Source organism: Labeo rohita, chromosome 1 (genome assembly GCF_022985175.1).
Source record: "Labeo rohita strain BAU-BD-2019 chromosome 1, IGBB_LRoh.1.0, whole genome shotgun sequence".
Lineage (NCBI taxonomy): Eukaryota > Metazoa > Chordata > Actinopteri > Cypriniformes > Cyprinidae > Labeo > Labeo rohita.
Window position 1 is genome coordinate 28726718 of NC_066869.1, and position 20537 is coordinate 28747254.

At 35.1% G+C, this 20537-nt stretch overlaps 1 protein-coding gene across 2 annotated transcripts in view; it reads right to left on the reverse strand.

The window, feature by feature from the left end:
• The window catches only part of cnnm2b (cyclin and CBS domain divalent metal cation transport mediator 2b), a 46889-nt gene that overhangs the window by 5736 nt on the left and 20616 nt on the right, over positions 1-20537 (reverse strand). The window contains exons 2-6 of one of the 2 annotated variants that reach the window (XM_051105653.1): positions 9565-9708; positions 9131-9268; positions 5533-5702; positions 5138-5231; positions 2133-2195 (exon numbers count right to left, since the gene is read on the reverse strand). In XM_051105653.1, coding sequence (XP_050961610.1) covers positions 2133-2195; positions 5138-5231; positions 5533-5702; positions 9131-9268; positions 9565-9708 — 609 coding nt within the window. The remainder of the gene's footprint in view (positions 1-2132; positions 2196-5137; positions 5232-5532; positions 5703-9130; positions 9269-9564; positions 9709-20537) is intronic. The other variant, XM_051105662.1, reaches the window with a different exon arrangement.

Below are 20537 nucleotides of genomic sequence, written 5' to 3' on the forward strand. Positions count from 1 at the left end.
TCAGTTGTATTTTTATATTTTTTAAGGAAAACATTTCAGCATTTCTCTCCATATTGTGAACTTCAATGGTTGAACTTCCAAAATGCAGTTTCAGTGCAGCTTTAAAAGGTTCTGAACTATCCCAGCCAAGGAAGAAGGGTCTTATCTAGCAAAACGATTGGTTATTTTCTAAAAACAAAAAATTGACCATTTATATACTTTCTAACTTCAAATGCTCATCTTGTCTGGCTCTGCGTGAACTCTGCGTATTCCAGTTCATGAGTTAGGGTATGTCGGAAAACTCCCATCTCATTTTCTCCTCCAACTTTAAAATCGTCCTACATTGCTGCAGAAATACTGACCCAGCGTTTACAAAATGAACATGCAAAGAAGATCAAGCGCCCTTTACAAAAAAGGTAAAACAGCGATGAAGGCCGATTTTGAAGTTGGAGAAGAAAACTAAATGGGAGTTTTCAACATACCCTAACTGTCTTGAACTGGAATACACAGATTTCACGCAGAGCTAGACAAGACAATTATTTGAGATTAAAAAGTATATCAATTGTAATTTTTTTTAGAAAATGAGATAAGACCCTTCTTCCTCAGCTGGGATCATCAGCCCTGTGAAGCTGCATTGAAACTGCATTTTGGAAGTTCAAACTTGCGAGCACCATTGAAGTCCACTACACTGTAAAAAACAATTTGTTGAATCAACTTAAAATAATTTGTAACCTGGCTGCCTTAAAATTTAAGTTCAGTCAACTCAAAAAAAGTTTATTCAACTTGAAATGTTAAATTATACTAAGTGACAACTTAAATATTTGAGTTGACTGAACTTAACATTTTAAGGCAGCGGGGTAACAAATTATTTTAAGCTGACTCAACAAATTGTATTTTTTACAGTGTATATGGAGAACAATCCTGAAGTATTTGCCTCAGAAAATAATTTCTTCACGACTGAAGAAAGAAAGACATGAAGATATCGGACAAAGGGGTGAGTAAATTACCTATACATTTTAGTTATGGAAGTGAACTTCTTTAAAATTATTAATGTTTATCGAACAGCAAATCGGCAAATTAAAATATATTCACATATAAAATAGATATTTTAAACGGTAACAATATTTCACAGCAGTACCGTATTTTTGAAAAAATACATGCACTTCTTTCCAAAACATTAACAAAGCTAATCGATCCAAAACATTTGACCAGTAGTGTACTTTTGTAGATATTCATGGCTTTTCCAGCATACTAAATCGTTTAGAGACTAGACCCTCAAATCCAATTTTATAGAGACGCTAAGTAGCACATGGTATATTATCATTTTATAATAGCTTGTAACAGCTTTTTAGAACTCAATAATACCGTCGCTAGTTATGAAGGGGGTGTTTCATGTATGTAAAGTGTCGCCGCTGGCAAGAGTATGATAAAAAGCCTAAGAGCTTTCAAAGTGAAGACTGGCTTGTTTTTAATTAAACACAGCTTATGTTTTCCACTTCATAAAGAGGGGGGAAATTTACAAGTGCACACACACAAACATTCTCTTTACTCGCACACACTAATACGAGCTAACAGATGCTCTAATATGCACACTTTCGCACTTCAGTACACACATTTATGCTTTCTTTCACGGTCTTACACATAAACACACATACACATGTAACACACACAGGTTTCAACAGCGGGGGTGTGTTAATGCCACAATTTGGTTGGAATGTATGTAATCCGTGTTTGGATGTGTGAGTGGAGTGAGGGAGCCACCACGTCTTTAGTTCAAGGCTCCAATGCTGGCCTGAAGGGGCCCAACTCTGAACCCTACATGCTGGTAGTCAGCATGAGGTATGTGAGAACAGGGAACAGTATGTGTGTGCATGTGTGTGTGGGTGACTATGTACAGAGGGGTGTGTGTGTGTGTGTGTGTATGGCCCCAATGTCGGCCTTTACTCCAGGACCCCTGTGAAGTAAAAATGTGTGGGAGGGATTCTGTGGTTTTACTGTAACATACGGCATGGTTTACAATGAGTCACAGACAGATGTCTGACCTTTCCGTTGTTTGATTAGTCACAATTGATTATGACATTGTTTCAACTGGACTTATAAGCATCGAAACTAAATTTAGGACACGTGTGTCAAGGATGTTGGTTTAACTATACCTGGAGATCCAGCAACAGACTCAGCCCTACTGACCACAAAGGTACGAGACAGGGAGAGAGGAACTGCAGAGAAGAATAAAGAGTACGAGGAAGAGAAAAGCATCACAAGAAGGTGGAAAACACAAATACAAGGTGACGGAAAGTTAGAAATGAAAGGAACAGGACTGAGGAGATCAAAGAGTGGAGAAAATCACTAAATACCACTTTTTAAATCTGAAAATCATAATAAAGCATTATAAGTATTACTGTAGGTCCATGTTGTCACCAGCAGAGGTCACCTATGTTCTGTGGTATTTTCCCTAAACTAGTAGCACATGGTTACAATTTGGCAGAGTATTCATCTCCTACAAATTTCTGATTGATCTAAAGCTTTTCAAAATAATTTAAAAACACTCCACCATTTATACATGAAAGCCTTTCATTTACTTTCTGTTGTAGCCTTTCATTTACTTTCTTGTTTTTTGTAATAATTGTTCGAGTGCATTGTTTGTTCTGAACAGTTATTTTGTGTATTTGAACCCTTTCCAACAGTGACTGTATGATTTGAATTCAGTCTTTTCACACTGAGGACAACTGAGGGACTCATATGCAACTATTACAGAAGGTTCAAACGCTCACTGATGCTCCAGAAGAAAAAAACAAACAATGTATTAACAGCCGGGGTTGTAAACTTTGAACAGAATGGAAACGTATTTTTCTTATTTTGACTTTTCTTATTTTGCCCTAAATATCATATTTACTTATTTAGTACTGCCCTTCAGAAGCTACAGAAGATACTTGCATGTTTCCCAGAAGACAAAATAAGTTAAATTTACCCTGATCTTCAAATTAAAAAAGTTTTCACCCCCCGGCTCTTAATGCATTGTTTTTCTTCTGGAGCATCAGTGAGCGTTTGAACCTTCTGTAATAGTTGCAGTATGAGTCCCGCAGTTTTCTGAAGGACACTGAGCAGTTTAACTGTTCAGGACAAACAAGACTCATGAAAAACTATGACTAAAAAAAAAAAAAATTGTGAATCATTTGAACAGGGTCTTTTTTCATAAATTCAACTATTATTTTCTGTTGTGGACTATATGTAAACATCTTTTATGTGAAATATCTTATTCAGGTTAGTACTAAATAAAAAAAAAACATGCATTTTGTATGAACCCTCTTATTTTGGTAAAATAATTAACATCTTGCAGATTTTGCAAGGTGTACGTAAACTTTTGACCTCAACTGTATATTACAATTTTGATTTATTTTAGCAAACTGGAGTAATTTTATATCATGGTAACATATTTAGACAATATATAAATATAGTTTTTTGTTTGTTTCTTTAAATTTAATCAAAAACGGTTTATCATCTGGTTAATCAAGTGTTTTTACAATAACACTTTTAAAAAGCTTAATTTCATTTTTTAATCAGAAAAAACTTCCATCAGTCCATAAACATCTGCTTACAAAATGACTAAAAATAATAAAGCTAACATTATAAAATACACAAGACAGGTCACATTTGAGTTGCTTGACAATATAGAGTATGTCTAATAAACTACTGTATAATAGTTGTCAAAAAAGTTGTTTATTATGATTAATAACAGTAATAATTCCATCCATCTTGTCAGATCCCACTCTGTATTGCTGCATTGCTCTCATATGTACAAACATGTGCACAAATATGTGTAGTGTGAAATAAATATATAGCAGAATCTTGATCATTTCACAGATTTCTTCTGCCACAGACATACTAATATATTTACCATCATATTGCTCACCCCTACAGATTACATTACCAGTACTTTTAAAAAAGTACAAGACCACTAGCAGTTTCAAATTCTCTTACCATTTGACCTTTGGAATGAGACCTTCTAAGATATTTTTTGAATTTCTGATACATTCTGATACAGTGTCTCAATCACAATCTTCATGCAATTGTGCCTGACTGGGGTTAGTGCATTTCAAATCATAGCATATTGAAAATAGTATGTCAAAGGTGCCAGAATGAGGCTCCGCTTCCTGTGGATCTTCAAAGTATGTATCCCCGCATACTTTTTGGACTAATACAGCCCACAACCTTCTGCACTATTGCAGGGTATGTGGGTGTATCATGTGGTATCAAGATAATTTTGCATTGCAGTATTATTTCTTAAAGAAACAGTTCACCCAAAAATAATTTTTTTTTGAAAATTTACTCACCCATGCAAGATGCAGTTAAGTTTGTTGCTCAACAATGGATTGTCTGAATGGGTGCCGTTAGAATGAGAATCCAAACAGCTGATAAAACAACACATTAATCCACATGACTCCAGTTCATCAATTAACATCTTGTGATGCTAGAAGCTGTTCATTTGTAAGAAACAAGTTAATCATTAGATGTTTCAACTTCAAACTTCTGGTCAAAATATGAGCCCAAAATCTATAAATAATGCTTCCTCCAGTGAAAAGTCCAACCACTGTTGTCCTCTCACATCAAAATCCATTTGGTTTAGAACTGTTTTGGCTTGTCAAAAGTGCTTGATCTGTGCGTTTTTCTCTTTTGGTTCAAACTAGACTTTTTTTTACTGGAGAAATCAATATTATGGATTGAGGACTTTAGCCGGAAACAAGGATTTGAAGTTAAAATATATTAATGATGGATTTGTTTGTTTCACTTCACAGAACATTAACTGATAGACTGATGTCATGTGGATTACTTGAGGAGTATTGTGATGTTTTAATCAGCTCTTCAGACTCTCATTCTGACGGCACCCATTCACTGCAGAGAATCCATTGGAGAGCAAGTGATGTAATGCTAAATTTCTCCAAATTTGGTCTCATGAAAAAACAAACTCATCTACATCTTGGCCTGAGAATGAGTACATTTTCATTTTTAAGTAAACTATTCCTTAAAACTACAAGGGTGATGTAAGTATGACATTTTTCATTACTAGCACAGTAAGCATATATTTTTTGTTCTTTGTACATGTATTAAAATTGGGATTCAGTAAATGAAATCGAAGACATTTGGATTTAGTCGTGCTTACCTGGAGAAGCGGTGAGAGCCATCATCCCATACGACGAGAAAGCTCCAGCTTCAAACTTCATTCCCTCCTTCCCTGCCTCCACCTCCACCTTCCCCTTAGAGAACAGATGACATTGAAATCCAGATGTTCAATACAGCTAGTAACTTTTTCTAAGCACCTTCAAGTAGATAGTGTTAATACTGATGGAGATTTTTTGTTTCGGTTTCTCCTTTAGAAGCAAGGCTATCTTTCGCAATACTCACTACAATATTTTTCTTTCACATAGGTACACTAGTTGAAACTTTTCATAATGGGCGTGTTAAATACTTGTGAAAATCCCAGCTTGTTCTAGGCTAATAACCTCAATCCCTTCTCTCTATGCCTTCTGCAGCCCTGGACCAAACAACCAAGCTGACCTGCAGAATGAGGATGAAATAGTCCACGGGTTTGTTGCGGTGGAAGAGGTAATGCTCAAGGGCCTTCTTATTCTTCTCATTATATTTGAGCTCCTGGATGACGTTGGGGTGCTTGAGGAGACGCAGAAGAATCTTTTCAGACATCTGGATTGGACTAAATGCTTCAACTTCTGTAAAGAAAAGGTGACATAATCATTATCTTCATGTGGCCATTTCAAACCATGGGTAAAGGTAATATTGCATTTTCAGGTTTCACAAAGTATATTAGTAAACCTTGGATTGATGATGTTCTAGAATACAGAGGACAAACACAGCTTTTGACAGGCACATTATGTTTCAGTAACTGCTTGTCAATTTAAATGCTTAAATGTTGCCTTATGAATCTTCTCTGACCATTTTAAGTCTTCTGAAACATGGAAAAGCAAAAACAGTTTTCTTTTTTATTTCGGATAACACTTATGATATTTTTATTGTCTGTTGCCAAATAACTCATTGTAACATTGTTCTGTTTACAGTATCTGTAAGCTGGCAACTGGTCCCTCCTTGACCAGGAAACGCTAATAGTATTGTATTTGTTAATCAATGATTAGCGTAAGCCACAACGGGAAAGTTCTCACCAAATCCCGGCATTAGGTTTAAAGGGGAACACCAGTCAGAATATGTTTGGCATGCCCTTTTTGTCTCTATTTTGCACAACCACCCTTGGGACCTTTTAACAGCGGCTTGATCGACAGTAAAGCAAAGGGAAATGACTTGTAGGAGGTTGTGCCAAATGCCTGAACAGTTCTGCAAGAATGCAAGAATCAGCAACTATACAAAAATATAATGTACATTACCATTCATAAGTTTTCCCTTATGCTCTGCAAGGATGCATTTATTTGATTAAAAATAGAGTAAAAAAAATTGTCATCAATGTTGAAAATGGTTGTGCTGCTTCATATTTTTGTGGAAATCATATTTTTCTTAGGCCTGAAGTTGTAAAGAATCACATTTACAAGAATAAAGTCGAAATGTTTCTTGATTAAAGTTATAATATTTTGAGAGTATATTCTAGCCTTTTGCACACAAATGGCCCAGACTGGGAGCACTGGGAGATATCCCAAAGTCTCAGCTATCAAAATCTGTCAGTTTTATAGTGAAATACAACCAATATGTCTATTACAATAATGTTTTTCATTCCTTCTGATGTTCCTTCATGTTTATATTGTGTTATAAACTTTAAATAAAGAGGAAGACACATTTATAATTTGTATTTCATGATAAAACTGGGTAGCTGGCGTGCTACAAATAATGGAAGGAATGGAAGACGTTAAATATTATTTCTAATCATTTACTGTATTACATCGTGAATTAAACAGCTTGTGAATAGTCTCTTTTTTATCTCAGAAAAGACAGCAATATAAGTTATGTTAACGAGTTGAAGTCCACTTCAACCTTTAGAATGTATTATTGTTTACACGTGAAGAATGAAAGATTGGATGCCACAGACGTTTTTTGCGGAGTAAGAATTTTCACAAAGAAAACAGTATAATTTAATGAAAAGAATGTCATTGTAATCGAAAAGACGACTGATTCACATCAATACAGTGATCTATCCTGCCACATTAAAGAGCGTGTAAAACACTTTTGCTATAAAACTGACAGATTTTGAAAGCTGAGACTGAGACTGTTTTATATTAAAAGTACCAAAAGCACAAAGCTTATTGCTATTAATGCGTGGCTGGCACACTACAAATAGGCCTAATGAATGCAACCAAAGACGTGAAATTTATTTCCAAGCATACTGTCCCTGTGAGTATGACACATGGTATGTATTCAGCTAATAATTCTGCATATATTCAAATAATTCCGGTGGTCTGGCTACTTCTCATGGTGCTCCCAATCCGGGCCATTTGCATGTGCAGGCTATACTTTCAAAATATTATAACTTAAGTTACTACGATTTCTCATAATTTTGACTTTATTCTCAAAACATTTCGACTTTATTCTTGAATCATTTCAACTTTAATCTCGAAATTTCAACTGTATTCTTGAAACATTTCAACTTTATTCTCAAAATATTTTGACTTTATTCTCAAAATTTCGACTTTATTCTCGAAACATTTCGATTTTATTCTCATAATTTGACTCCAAATATTTGGACTTTTTTCTTAGAATATTTTGACTTTATTCTCGTAATTTCGACTTTATTCTTGTAATATTTGGACTTTATTCTTCGAAAGTTCAACTTTATTCTCAAAACATTACTACTTTAATCTCGTAATCTTAGATTTTTTACATTTTTTTGTAAACTGTCTTACAGAAAATCTAAAACTGGTCTGTTGTAGGGGAATACATTTATTTTTTACTGTTTGTATGTAAAAAAAAAAAAAAAAAAAATATATATATATATATATATATATATATATAATTTACACTAACATTTAAAATTTTGAGGTGAGTAAGATATGTTTTAAAAAAAGTTATACTTTTATTTAGTAAAGATGCATTAAATTGATCAAAAGTGACAGTAAAGACATTTATTTACAAAATATTTTCAAATAAATAGTTATTTTCTCTGATCTTTAAAGAATCCTGAAAAAAAAAAGTTCCACAAAAATACCGTTTTCAACACTGACAACCCACTTGTTAAGCCTGATGTCATGCGTTAACACTTCCGGGTCCAAACACCTCCATCAGATGCCACAAGAAAACATCAAATGATGCTAATGTATATTTAGAACAGTGCTAATACATACATATTTAAATGCTTAGCTTAAATGTGTAATATGAATAAACTGCTTTTTATAAATGGTTGCTGAGATAATATTCTCAAGTGAAACAGTTAGAGGCTTGGACCCTGAAACAACATTTCTTAGGTTACAACTTAAACATTTACTAAGCAGCAAATCAGCATATTAGTCTGATCTCTGAAGGACTGTGTGACATTGAAGACTGTAGTAATGGCTGCCGAAATTCAGAGATTCAACTTTGCATTACAGGAATAAATGTCATTTTACAATATATTACACTATTTTTTGTATTACTTTTTGTTGTATTTCTGCTGTATAAATTCAGCCTTGGGGAGCAAAAGAAACTTCTTTCTAAAACATTAAAAAATCTTACCAACCCAAAAATGATGAACTATAGTGTATGTTATTTATCTAATATGATATTTCATGTTTAATCAAATTGTTTTCACAGCCTGGTTTTTTAAAAAAAATCTGTTAAAGCAGTACAGCAACATAACCTTTGACAACAGAAAACCATAACAATATTCCTACTGTGGCTTCTAAACCAAATCTTCTTCCCTTCTTAAAAAAAGTTACATTATGAAACCAAAACCGTAATAGAGAAAGCTTTTTTGCCACTGTCAAAGATGTTTTTAATTCTTACTCTTGGCTGTTTCCCCGAAGGCATTCTTTTATATGCTAACCCAAACAAGTTGCCGCTCTCTAAATGCAAAACCTTAGAATGCAAACCAAAAAAAAACATCAACATCATGGCACAACTTTTACCAAAAACCAGAGGCCAAGCTCCTCCTCTGTGTGAGCAGCCTAACCATACTACAGTCACAGGACACACTGGGGTAAATCAAGCAGCAATGCAGTACACTTGCCTGTTGCTAGGAAACGCAGAGTAGCCAGTAGAAGCTGAGGTGATATTTTAACCTTCATTTCATTGTCCATGTGCTTGAAAGCCGAGAAATCCTGCTTCCTCTCTCGATGGGTGATTTTCTTTTTTGTTTTGTTGTCGGCTGTAGGAAAAGTGAGATGACGGGAAGAAAGTTAAATGCTGTGTAAAACACCTTCCCTTTTATGTATATTTACAATGACACTTAAAAAAGTTTTTGTAATGTTAAGCTAGCCGAAAGTGAAAGCTGAAAGAATCTGTTGAAATTTCACTACAGAAAACTATGCCATAGCAAAAGACTGAAGAATCTGTGAGGTATTTTAACAAGCTAGTATTGTACAATTTACACTTATTTATCATTTTATAATGTACTATTTAAACTGTTTTGTAAAGAAAACACAAGACTTTCTTGGCACATACTATATAAGTCTGTCTCATCCAGGATTTCAGACTTGATGATTTCTTCAATGACATCCTCCAGGGTGACAATGCCAAGCACTTCATAGAATGGGTCGCCTTCTCCTTCATTGTTGACCCGCTGGACTATTGCCAGGTGAGATTTACCTAGGAAGTAATAGAGTTGTTAAGATGTCGGTTAAGATGCAAATCATTCTTTAAAAAGTGTATTTATACATACACAATGTGTTTTCTAACACATTACAGGTTGCAAATATAAGGCAAATGTAATAAATGAGATATACTGCCCTATATCAAGAGGGATATTGCTTTGTATGTCACTAAGGCATTATATAATTTTATACAACAGTTCCTTCTGGTCCTCGAATCTGACTGGCTGATAAGAGTGCGATATTAGAGTGATATCAGAGCTCCTCCAACCGCTTCACCGTTTGTATCATGTATCACTCCGCTTGCCGTATTTCTCACAGCGAGTATCATGACGGACACCACAATCCACTATAATTTAACAATAATACTGTTTTTGTGCTACAAAATGTAGTTTTAAGAGATTTTAGGGCGAGAATGTACTTGTTTGGACAAATATGCGGTTTGTTAATAAAGACTGCTTCAACATTTTCGGAGATGTGAGCTCCAGGACATCAGTGGTCGTACAGCGCACATAAACCCACCGAGAGCAGCCTTATTTCGGCCAGATCTTCTAGAATTTACTGCTGGCTCTGATGTCTCTGTAGTGGTTAAACATGAGATATAATTTGTTCTGGGTGATATAATTTGTTCCAGAGCAAATACTTTTGGCAAGATCTCAGATGACTACACTGCCTAGCAACTTTCAGGACGGCTGTTGTTGTTGTTTGCTGAATATTATTATTCAATAAATTACATTTTATATAAATTCTAGTAACATTTAGTATTAGGAAACAGTGTGTGTGCGTTCATGATGGTGATTTAGTTTCATTGATCTGTTATTAGGTGGCGACAAGAGACTCTTTTACGAGAATTGAAAAAAGTGAAGTTTTGAACAAGGAAGTTATTTTTTTTCTTCCAAAAAGCTTGTGCACAGCCAACAAATGCACCGAGCAGCACTGTCATCAGGAATCACCCTTAACAGATGAAAGGATAATACAAGCTGGACATTCAAACGAATACACTATACATAATACACTGCTTTTAATAGAGTAATCCAGTGATACAATAAGCTATCAATCAATTTAACATTCCTTCGTTACTAGTTACTGGAATTAGTAATGGAGGCTTGGGCTCAGCTGTTAAACTGTCAACTTAAGATTTGAATCTGTGGCGGAAAGAAGTAGTTCTGCACAAAAGAGGGCTTTTAAAGACACTCCGTTGTTATTTTATGTATTTACACACTCTTGCCATCAAACTGTTGTATAAACACAACATCACACTCATAAATAAGAGATATGGCTGTATGTCGGCACAGCTGTGATTCGGCCATAAGCCCGCCGACTTGTGTGATATTGCTTATTTACACAGTTTGATCTGGTCCTCGAATCTGATTGGCTGAGAGGAGTGTGATATTCTAGTGATATCGGAACTCCAATCATTTTACCGTTTGTATCGCTTGCAGTATTTCCATCATGCCAGACACCCAAATCCACTACCATTTTATAAATAAGAGATTTTGCCCTTTGCCAAAACTGTTTGCTCTGGAACAAAGAAGAAAATAAGACCAAAGACTGCTCTTTACATTTAACCAAAACAAATTATTAGGGGTATAACAGTTCACAAAATTCACGATTCAGTTCGATATGACACAGTGGTGTCATAGGGCGGTATGTTTTCGATATAGCAAAAACAAAGAATTGCCAGAGAAATGTTCTTGATTTTTACATTTTTTTGTTATTATTTATTAAAACTAACTATCATCTAAGATGATTTTGGAAGCTTTTTTAAACATTTGTTTCTTATTAATTTGGTTCCACCGTGATTGCTTATTTTCAGTGTTTTATATTAAAAATTTGCATAAGTTGTTTGTTATTTTAATATAGGCCTAAAGCATGGTGTATTTGTACTTATTTTGTTAATAAATTAAACATTCTATGTTTAATATAAGTGAGTTTGTCATACTGTTTTGATGTTGTCCATTCAATCAATTGATGCCAAAATGCCACTAATTCGAAAGTGAAAGTAAAATGCGCACTGGCATTTACATTTACTACCTCACCGTCACAACCCTACTGGAGTACATTATATTTCAAACGCTTTAAGCTCTTTTATTTTCCTCGTACCGAACGGTTCAACATGAATACATGTATCGTTACACCCCTACAAATTCTAGCTCATGTTTAACCACTACAGAAAAATCAGAGTCAGCTGCAAATTCCAGAAGATCTGGCCGAGGTAAGGCTGCTTCTGGGTTCATGGGTGCTGAACAGCCGTTCGTTGACGCCCTGGGGCTAACATCTCCAAAAAACACTAAAGCAAATTTTCAAATAAACACTATCTTTATTAACAAACCACATATTTGAAGTGTAAACGAGTACATTCTCACCTAAAACACTGTTAACACTACATTCTGTGACAGAAAAATAGCATCTATAAAATTATAGTAGATTTGGGCATCCAGCATGAAACTCGCTGTGATAAATACAGCAAGCGGAGTGATACAAACAATAAAATGGCTGGATTTCTGATATCACAAGAATGTCTCAGCCAGTCAGACTGGAGGACCAGAAAGAACTGTTGCTTTTAAAATTTGTATATGCGCATATGTTAATATCTATATGATAATACCATATATGTTAATGATACATTTTATTTATATATGCAACTTTATTAAAACATCTTGCATACAAAAACATGTCTAATTTTTAAAAACTATATCAAATAATATCAACATGTATTGCGAGTTTTAGGACGTGAACATACATATGACAATGTATTTAATATATGGATATATGTTATATTTGTGTACGGGTATAAATGAATATTTACACATATGCAATGTGATTTCTAACTATATCAAAGTGTAGTCGAGCTTAAAGGTATTTCCATTTCAAACCTGCATGACTTTATTTTCTGTTCAGAACACAAAATAACACTGGACCCAATTTCCTTTCAAAACGCTGAGGTATTTTATTGTGTTCCACAGAAAAAAGTCATTCAAAAGGTTTAGAACAACATGAGGGGGAGTAAATGATGACAGACTTCTCATTTTTGGCCACACGCACAGATCCTAGAGTGTGTAACGGCTGTTGCCAGGCTGATAATGGTATTAGCATCAAAATGTTTGACAACAGCAACAATCCTACTGTGGCTTCTACACCACATTTTAACAAATTATACATCAACCACTTACTTCTTATTTCATTACACTCTGTACCTGTACAATCAACACTAGAGTGTCTCTGGCATGAAGCCACACTCTCTCTACTAAGTTCAAAAGTCTGACCCTGTTTCCCAAAACACTGAAGTGTTTTGTCTTTGATATTGAAGGTCTAGAGGTCTGGAGTAACTGGGTTCAGTCTCAAAACATTGTCTATTGTGTCTCTGAACAAAAGTAGTCCAGTCTTGGTGAGAAATCTCCACTGGAGTGGACAAACATGTTATAAGCCTCGTGCTTTCTAAAAAGACTTTCGAAGAAGGACCGAATTAGCTCCTGTTTCTGATAGCTGGTGTTTATTTCAACTCAATAAACACCGAAAGCCTGTAAAAGGACAAGCGTGAACCTTTAATGCATATCCCGAAGACAAAGGCAAAAACTCGTTTTGTGTATACTGTCAAGCAAAACACCAAACAAATTCTTTGCCTTTTCTCAGCTTGTGAACTTTTAGAAGGAATTTTCCAGAGGGCCAGGCTAATATTAGCCCTGAAATGAAGTTTCCATTCCACTTGGGCAATATTCTCACCAAAGCGACTGCTGGGTGATCTGATCTGTCTCAGAGCTGGTCGTTTACATGCAGATGGCCATTTGCTGAAATACTAGGAAGCCTGGGACGCACTTGTGGCAAACCCCATGACAACACACAAACAATGATTGGGGATAAATCTCAGCTTAAGGAGTGTGGCATTAACTCGAGTGTGTGTATCTTCTTTTCCTTATTTTGCCTCTGCAATGACTTCAGTGAACCTGTGTAGCTTGATACACACAACATCCAGGGATATCTAGATCTACAAATCTCATTCAAGGTCAGATAAACTTAAAGAATTAAATCTCAAAAAGAAACCTGAGTTACAGTAGTTCTGAAGTGTGACTATGTGATATGTGCCAATGAAATTACTTGATTGCAACGGTTACCAGTGTTACCACAGAAAACAACGCCACAACATAGTGTTTTAATAACATCAGTCAACCTTTTGTATGCAAGTGGAAATGAATCACCCTTGAAGAGAGGACGTAAGGGCAAGGGTCAAGGGGTAGTAGAAGCCACAAGACTAAATAAATAAGTGCTCAAGCATTAAATCTCTGCACAAAAGAGGGGTTTATTCAGGCCACAGTGGAAAAAAACATGTTTACTTTATGTATTTTCCTTCATAGGTTCCCTTGAGTACACCATATCTCACCCCTTCAAGGAAACAAGGATATTAGCTTCTCCTCTGTTCTCTGCGGGGATTATTTCTATCCCAAGGTAGAAAAAAAAGAAAAGATTACAATTTGGTTCCATTATTTGTGAAGTCACAGCTTGAATAAAAGAAAACTCACTTGACTGAAGCTACTACCATTTTTAGAAACATGGTTCATTTTGTAATTCTGAGGACAGATATCCTTTTCCAGAAAATCATTGCAGGGGGATCTCATGAGTATTTGTTTAAATAATCGAAGACAGGAAAACATAGACGTGATCATTATATATGCCATCGGATGCCATTGGTGCTGCAGAAATTATACACAGCAGCTTTAATGTTGTTTTGACGGTTATTGCATTGTTTATTCTAAAGGTGCATCACATTTGCAAAATTTTGTAGGCCATGAAGGTCCACTGTTGCTTGTTATTAGTGCTTGCATTATTTGTAAAGTACTGCACTCACAGAGGTCACTTTAAAACCTGAAATTGCTATTTTGCCCCTAAAAGTTTGCAGAAAATCTGTCTGAATTTTTCAGAACAATTGTGAAAACGCAACTTCATTTCTCATAACTGCGACTTTATATCTTACAGTGTGACTTATTTAATATTAGATTTACCTGTTTTATTTCTTACTCTGAGGCAAAAACAGACTTTAATAATATTATGTGTGCTTTGTACTTAGCAGTGTGCGATATACAGGTGCATCTCAATAAATTAGAATGTTGTGGAAAAGTTCATTTATTTCAGTAATTCAACTCAAATTGTGAAACTCGTGTATTAAATAAATTCAGTGCACACAGACTGAAGTAGTTTAAGTTTTTGGTTCTTTTATTTGTGATGATTTTGGCTCACATTTCAAAAAAACCCACCAATTCACTATCTCAACAAATTGGAATATGGTGACATGCCAATCAGCTAATCAACTCAAAACACCTGCAAAGGTTTCCTGAGCCTTCAAAATGGTCTCTCAGTTTGGTTCACTAGGCTACACAATCATGGGGAAGACTGCTGATCTGACAGTTGTCCAGAAGACAATCATTGACACCCTTCACAAGGAGGGTAAGCCACAAACATACATTGCCAAAGAAGCTGGCTGTTCACAGAGTGCTGTATCCAAGCATGTTAACAGAAAATTGTGTGGAAGAAAAAGATGCACAACCAAACCATTTTGTTTTTTTATTGGTCTTATGAAGTATTCTAATTTGTTGAGATAGTGAATTGGTGGGTTTCTGTTAAATGTGAGCCAAAATCATCACCATTAAAAGAACCAAAGACTTAAACTACTTCAGTCTGTGTGCACTGAATTTATTTAATACACGAGTTTCACAATTTGAGTTGAATTACTGAAATAAATGAACTTTTCCATGACATTCTAATTTATTGAGATGCACCTGTACTAGTAGACCAGATTAACCAGTAGAAATTTGTCAACCGGTAGAGATTTTCTAGTATTGTATACTTTATCAGAGGAAATGTTCACTTCATTACATTCCAAAGCATAATATCATGCTTTTATATTACATTTCATAAAACATCATTCCTTGTCATTCTGAGGGAAAAAAAGAAAGAAATCACCACCTCCTCTAAGACAAAAGTGATGTCTGCTTAATGCACAAGCTGATTCTTTGCTATCAAAATGTTGACCTGTCTCACAAATCACACTAAATGATGTTTTATTAACAAGGTTCGGGAGGAGCGCGTCAGATACTTAGCCTAACTAACACAACAGGAGTCCACTCAAGTCAATCAACGCTATGCATTCAAATACAGCTGACTTACCTCTATCCTTTTGACGGTTTATCAGCATCCCTCCACCACCCCATCTCCTCACTCCGAGTTCTCACTACACCTAAGGGGGGTTCTCTGGGTTCGGGCCATTCCCGAGCTCGGAGCCCTTCCCCGGACAGCACACCAAACATGCATTACTATACTCCGGCTAATTATATGTAAGCGTGAACTCGTGAAATGATTCATTTGTGAATCAGATAGATCCAATAACAGCTGTTCTCGAGTCAACAACTTAAATTAGCCCAAAAACCGGGATATCATCAGAGCTTGAAGTAATGTGTGATTAACACCATGAAAAGTATGTGACTAATGCCGAATTTTAGCACTGATTGTAAATAAAAATCATATTGGGTCATGACTGTCAGTTATTTGTAAACTAAATCTGCTGCAAAAGAGCGAGCTGTTTAAAGAGTTAGTTCACCCAAAAAATTAAAATTCTGTCATTAATTACTCACCTTCTTGTCGTTCCAAACCAGTAAGACCTTTGTTCATCTTCAGAACACAAATTAAGATATTTCTGATGAATTCTGAGAGCTCTCTGACCCTACATAGACAGCAAGGGTCCTACCATGTTCGAAATCTAGAAAGGTACCAAGAACATCAACAAAATATTTCATGTGACATCAGTGGTTCAATCGTAGGCACTAGGGTGATGCGGAGGAGAAGAATTGTTGAATTTTAGTTTTTTTGTGCAACAAAAAATATTCTCGTAGCTTCATAAAATTACGGTTGAACCACTGATGCCACATGGACTATTTTGTCGATGTTTTTGGTGCCTTTCTGGACCTTGAACGTGGTAGGACCCTTGCTGTCTATGGAGGGTCAGAGAGCTCTTAAATATCTTAATTTGTGTTCCAAAGACGAACGAAGGCCTTACGGGTTTGGAACGACATGAGGGTGAGTAATTAATGACAGAATTTTCATTTTTGGGTGAACTATCCCTGTAAGATATGTGGTATAAAACATGCCTGTGTGTAACCAGCTGTGACTGCAACATATTACAGGACAATGCTCCTTATAATGGTACATCAAATATCAAACAACCTAATTCACAAAGATTATTACTGAATCAATGTAAATCAATATAAGTACAAAGTGAAATGCAATGTAATGATAAATCAACATTTAAACTTCATTTGTTTAAATCTTCAGCACTATCATTGTCAATGTTATCTCCATAATCACAAAGACAAGTATATTAGGTCAAATTTGGTACACACAATAGCTCAGTAGTAATGTGTGGATGTGAGATGGCTCCACAACCCTTCATGAGAACGTCTACTGCTTCCCCTCAGCTCTTCTGAGACTCACTGTGTGCTCTTTTCCACCATTTCCAGTTTAAGTCTTGGAATGTAGTTTGTCATATTTTTCCATAGCGTAATTCCCACCATAAATAGTCACATAAGGCAACAGGGACACTGTCTCAGACAGACAGCGATCAGCCTTCTCAGAAAATATTTTAGTTCTGACAACTACTGGGACCATGGAAATGAGCAGTGGGATATCACAGAATAAGTGACATGTTTCATAAGAGGACATTCTGTGTCGTTATCCATTTGTAACCTTGTAGCCATAACATATAAATAGCTCTAATCTATAGATTGCAATCAAATAAATAATAAAAATATGGGTCACTTCAAATCATATATTTATAACTGTAATGTTTTGATAGTTTTGATATTTTTTGGATGGCATGAAGTGAAAATATTATGAGTTATAATGTTTTATTATTTTGTAGAAAATAATGCAAAACTGCTTCATGCCCATTAATGTGTGTGTCAGTATATCACTGACTGTCAGTCAAAGTCAGTAAATAATATTAGAAAAATAATAATCTTAAAATATCAGGCAGTTTGAACTTTTTGTGACAAGGTTACTTCAGATTGTAAAATAATGTGGTGGAAGTCCCCAAAGACTCATGATATTTATGAATTAATAATTCATGATATTGTTAAAAAACACTTTTAGCTTAAAATAATAAAATATAGATGTGTACACACATATACAGTTGAGGTCAAAAATTTGTCATTAAAAATGTTAATTATTTTACCAAAATAAAAGGATCATAAAAAATGCAAGTTATTGTTTATTTAGTACTGACTTGAATAAGATATTTCACATAAAAGATGTTTACATATAGTCCACAAGAGAAAATAATAGCTGAATTTATAAAAATGACCCTGTTCAAAAGTTTACATCCCCTTGATTCTTAAAACTGTGTGGTTACCTGAATTATGCAACTATTACAGAAGGTTCAAATGCTCACTGATGCAGAAGGAAACATGATGCACCCGGGGGGTGAAAACTTTTGGAATTTGAAGATCAGGGTAAATTTAACTCATTTTGTCTTCTGGGAAACTATATTCTGTAGCCTTTGAAGGGCAGTACTAAATGGAAAACTATATTTAGGCAAAATAAGAAAAATTTACACATCTTCATGCTGTTCAAAAGTTTTCAATCCCCAGCTCTTACTGTGTGTTTTTCCTTCTGGAGCATCAGTGAGTGTTTAAACTTTCTGTAATAGTTGGAAATGAGTCCCTTAGTTTTCCTCAGTGTGAAAAGATGGATCTCAAAAATCACACAGTCATTGTTGGAAAGCGTTCAAATACACAAAAATGCTGAAAAACCAAAGAATTTGTGGGACCTGAAGGATTTTTCTGAAAAACAGCAGACAGTTTAATTGTTTAGGACAAAAAAAGGGACTCATGAACAATTACTAAACAAACAAGCAAACAAAAAAAAAACACAGCTGTGGATCATTCAGGTAAAACACAATATTAAGAATCAAGGGGATGTAAACTTTTGAACCAGGTCATTTTTATAAATTCAACTACTGTTTGCTCTTGTGGACTATATGTAAACATCTTTTACGTGAAATATTTTATTCAAGTCAGGACTAAACAAACAATAACATGCACTTTGTATGATCCCTCTTATTTTGGTAAAATAATTAACATTTTTAATGATTTTGAAAGGGGGATGCAAATTTACGACCTCAACTGTACATAATGTGCAGTATATGGAAAATCATCATATATATCATCTTCTACTTGAAGGTTTTTACTTTAGTCATTAAATTTATACTATTCCAGAAATGTTTTTCAAAATATGAAACTAACCTGAATGTTAAAAAAAATAAAATAATACTACAAACTTGGCACAAGTGTTTTAAACTAAAGATTATGTATTTATCTTGAATACTTTTCTTGTCCACAAGATACTCTGTAACTCACACAATGGGTGAATTAGGTTGCCAGAGTCATATTTATTCACAATGAGGGATCGTGGGTCACAATAAATGCTGATTCATTAGAAAAGTTCAACATGGTAGTTGTAGAGAAAAACGTTAAGCATCTGCACGTTCAGAAAAACCACAGTTAGAAAGAACTAGAGTTACTCTGTTATTAATGCGCCCTGGAGCAAGACTCCTAACCTCAGGCTATTCCAGTGGGGACTGTCCTGCAACTGGTCTACTGCTGTTCTGGATAAAAAAAACATCTGCTAACTTAATAAGAAACACTGAAACTAATGTGCTGTTCATTAATAATGATGGATGCTGTGTAACATACTAAGATATAATCCAAATCCAACTAAATAAAATATAGAGGGGGAAAAAAATCAAAACAAACTCTTTAACCTCTAGAAATTTTGAAGAAATCAGGTCAAGTCTTTTATAGATTCTTTTTTAAGTCATTTTAAAGTCCCAGTACAAACCCCCACAGTGACTATGAACTCCAGCCAAAACAACCTCCAGATAACGCTGCCGCAAATCAGCCGTTTTCTAAATATAAGCTCCTCAGAGCACGTCACTAAACTTGTTCCTTTCTTCCTGACAAATATAAATGGACTTCAAATAAGATTGATATCATCTGCGGAAAACAAATTTAGCAATTTCATCTCATGGCTTTGTTGACATAAACCAAGCTACTGAGTGCAACAGTCAGTTTACCCACTACAATGACCTCCAAGGACCTTTGTTAAAAATGACTCATTTCTTTACTCCGTAACTAAACCAACCAACATCTTTGTTTCGGTTAACAATGAATAACAGTGATCTGTCAGTGAGCATTGTGTTGCTGGAGCCTCAGCTCCGGGTTAATGCTGCTTACAGATTCAGCATCATTAAGGGGCCATTTGAGCACAGACGGACACAGTCACAAGACCTCTCCACTATTTTAAACACTAACATGGTATTGTTAACCAGCAAGCAGTGCACCATGCAATAAGTGAGCTTCTTTTGGCAAACATTTTAGATAATGCTCTATTCGGTTTATTTCCACTCAATATATACTGGAATGGTCAACAACAATGAGCAATAGAGCAATGGCATACTAGCACAGATAACATTAACAAAGCAACATTTTCAAACAACACTGGATGGATTCATCAGGTGCATTTTACTGCATAGAAAAACAATACTACTTCCTTAACTTTTTATCACCATGGGTTAGACTCCCTCATTCCATTCCCAGGATCTGCAAGACTTTGGATAGGCTAATTCAGGAAGCATCATCTTAATAGGTGTCCTTGGAGCACTTATCTAACAGCAGTCTGGTGGAATAATGAACTATAAGGAGGTACAGATAAAACTGGCAAAGTGAATGAAAAGGATGCATAGTTGCTACAAATAACTTTTTGTAAACTCTATTTGATATGCTG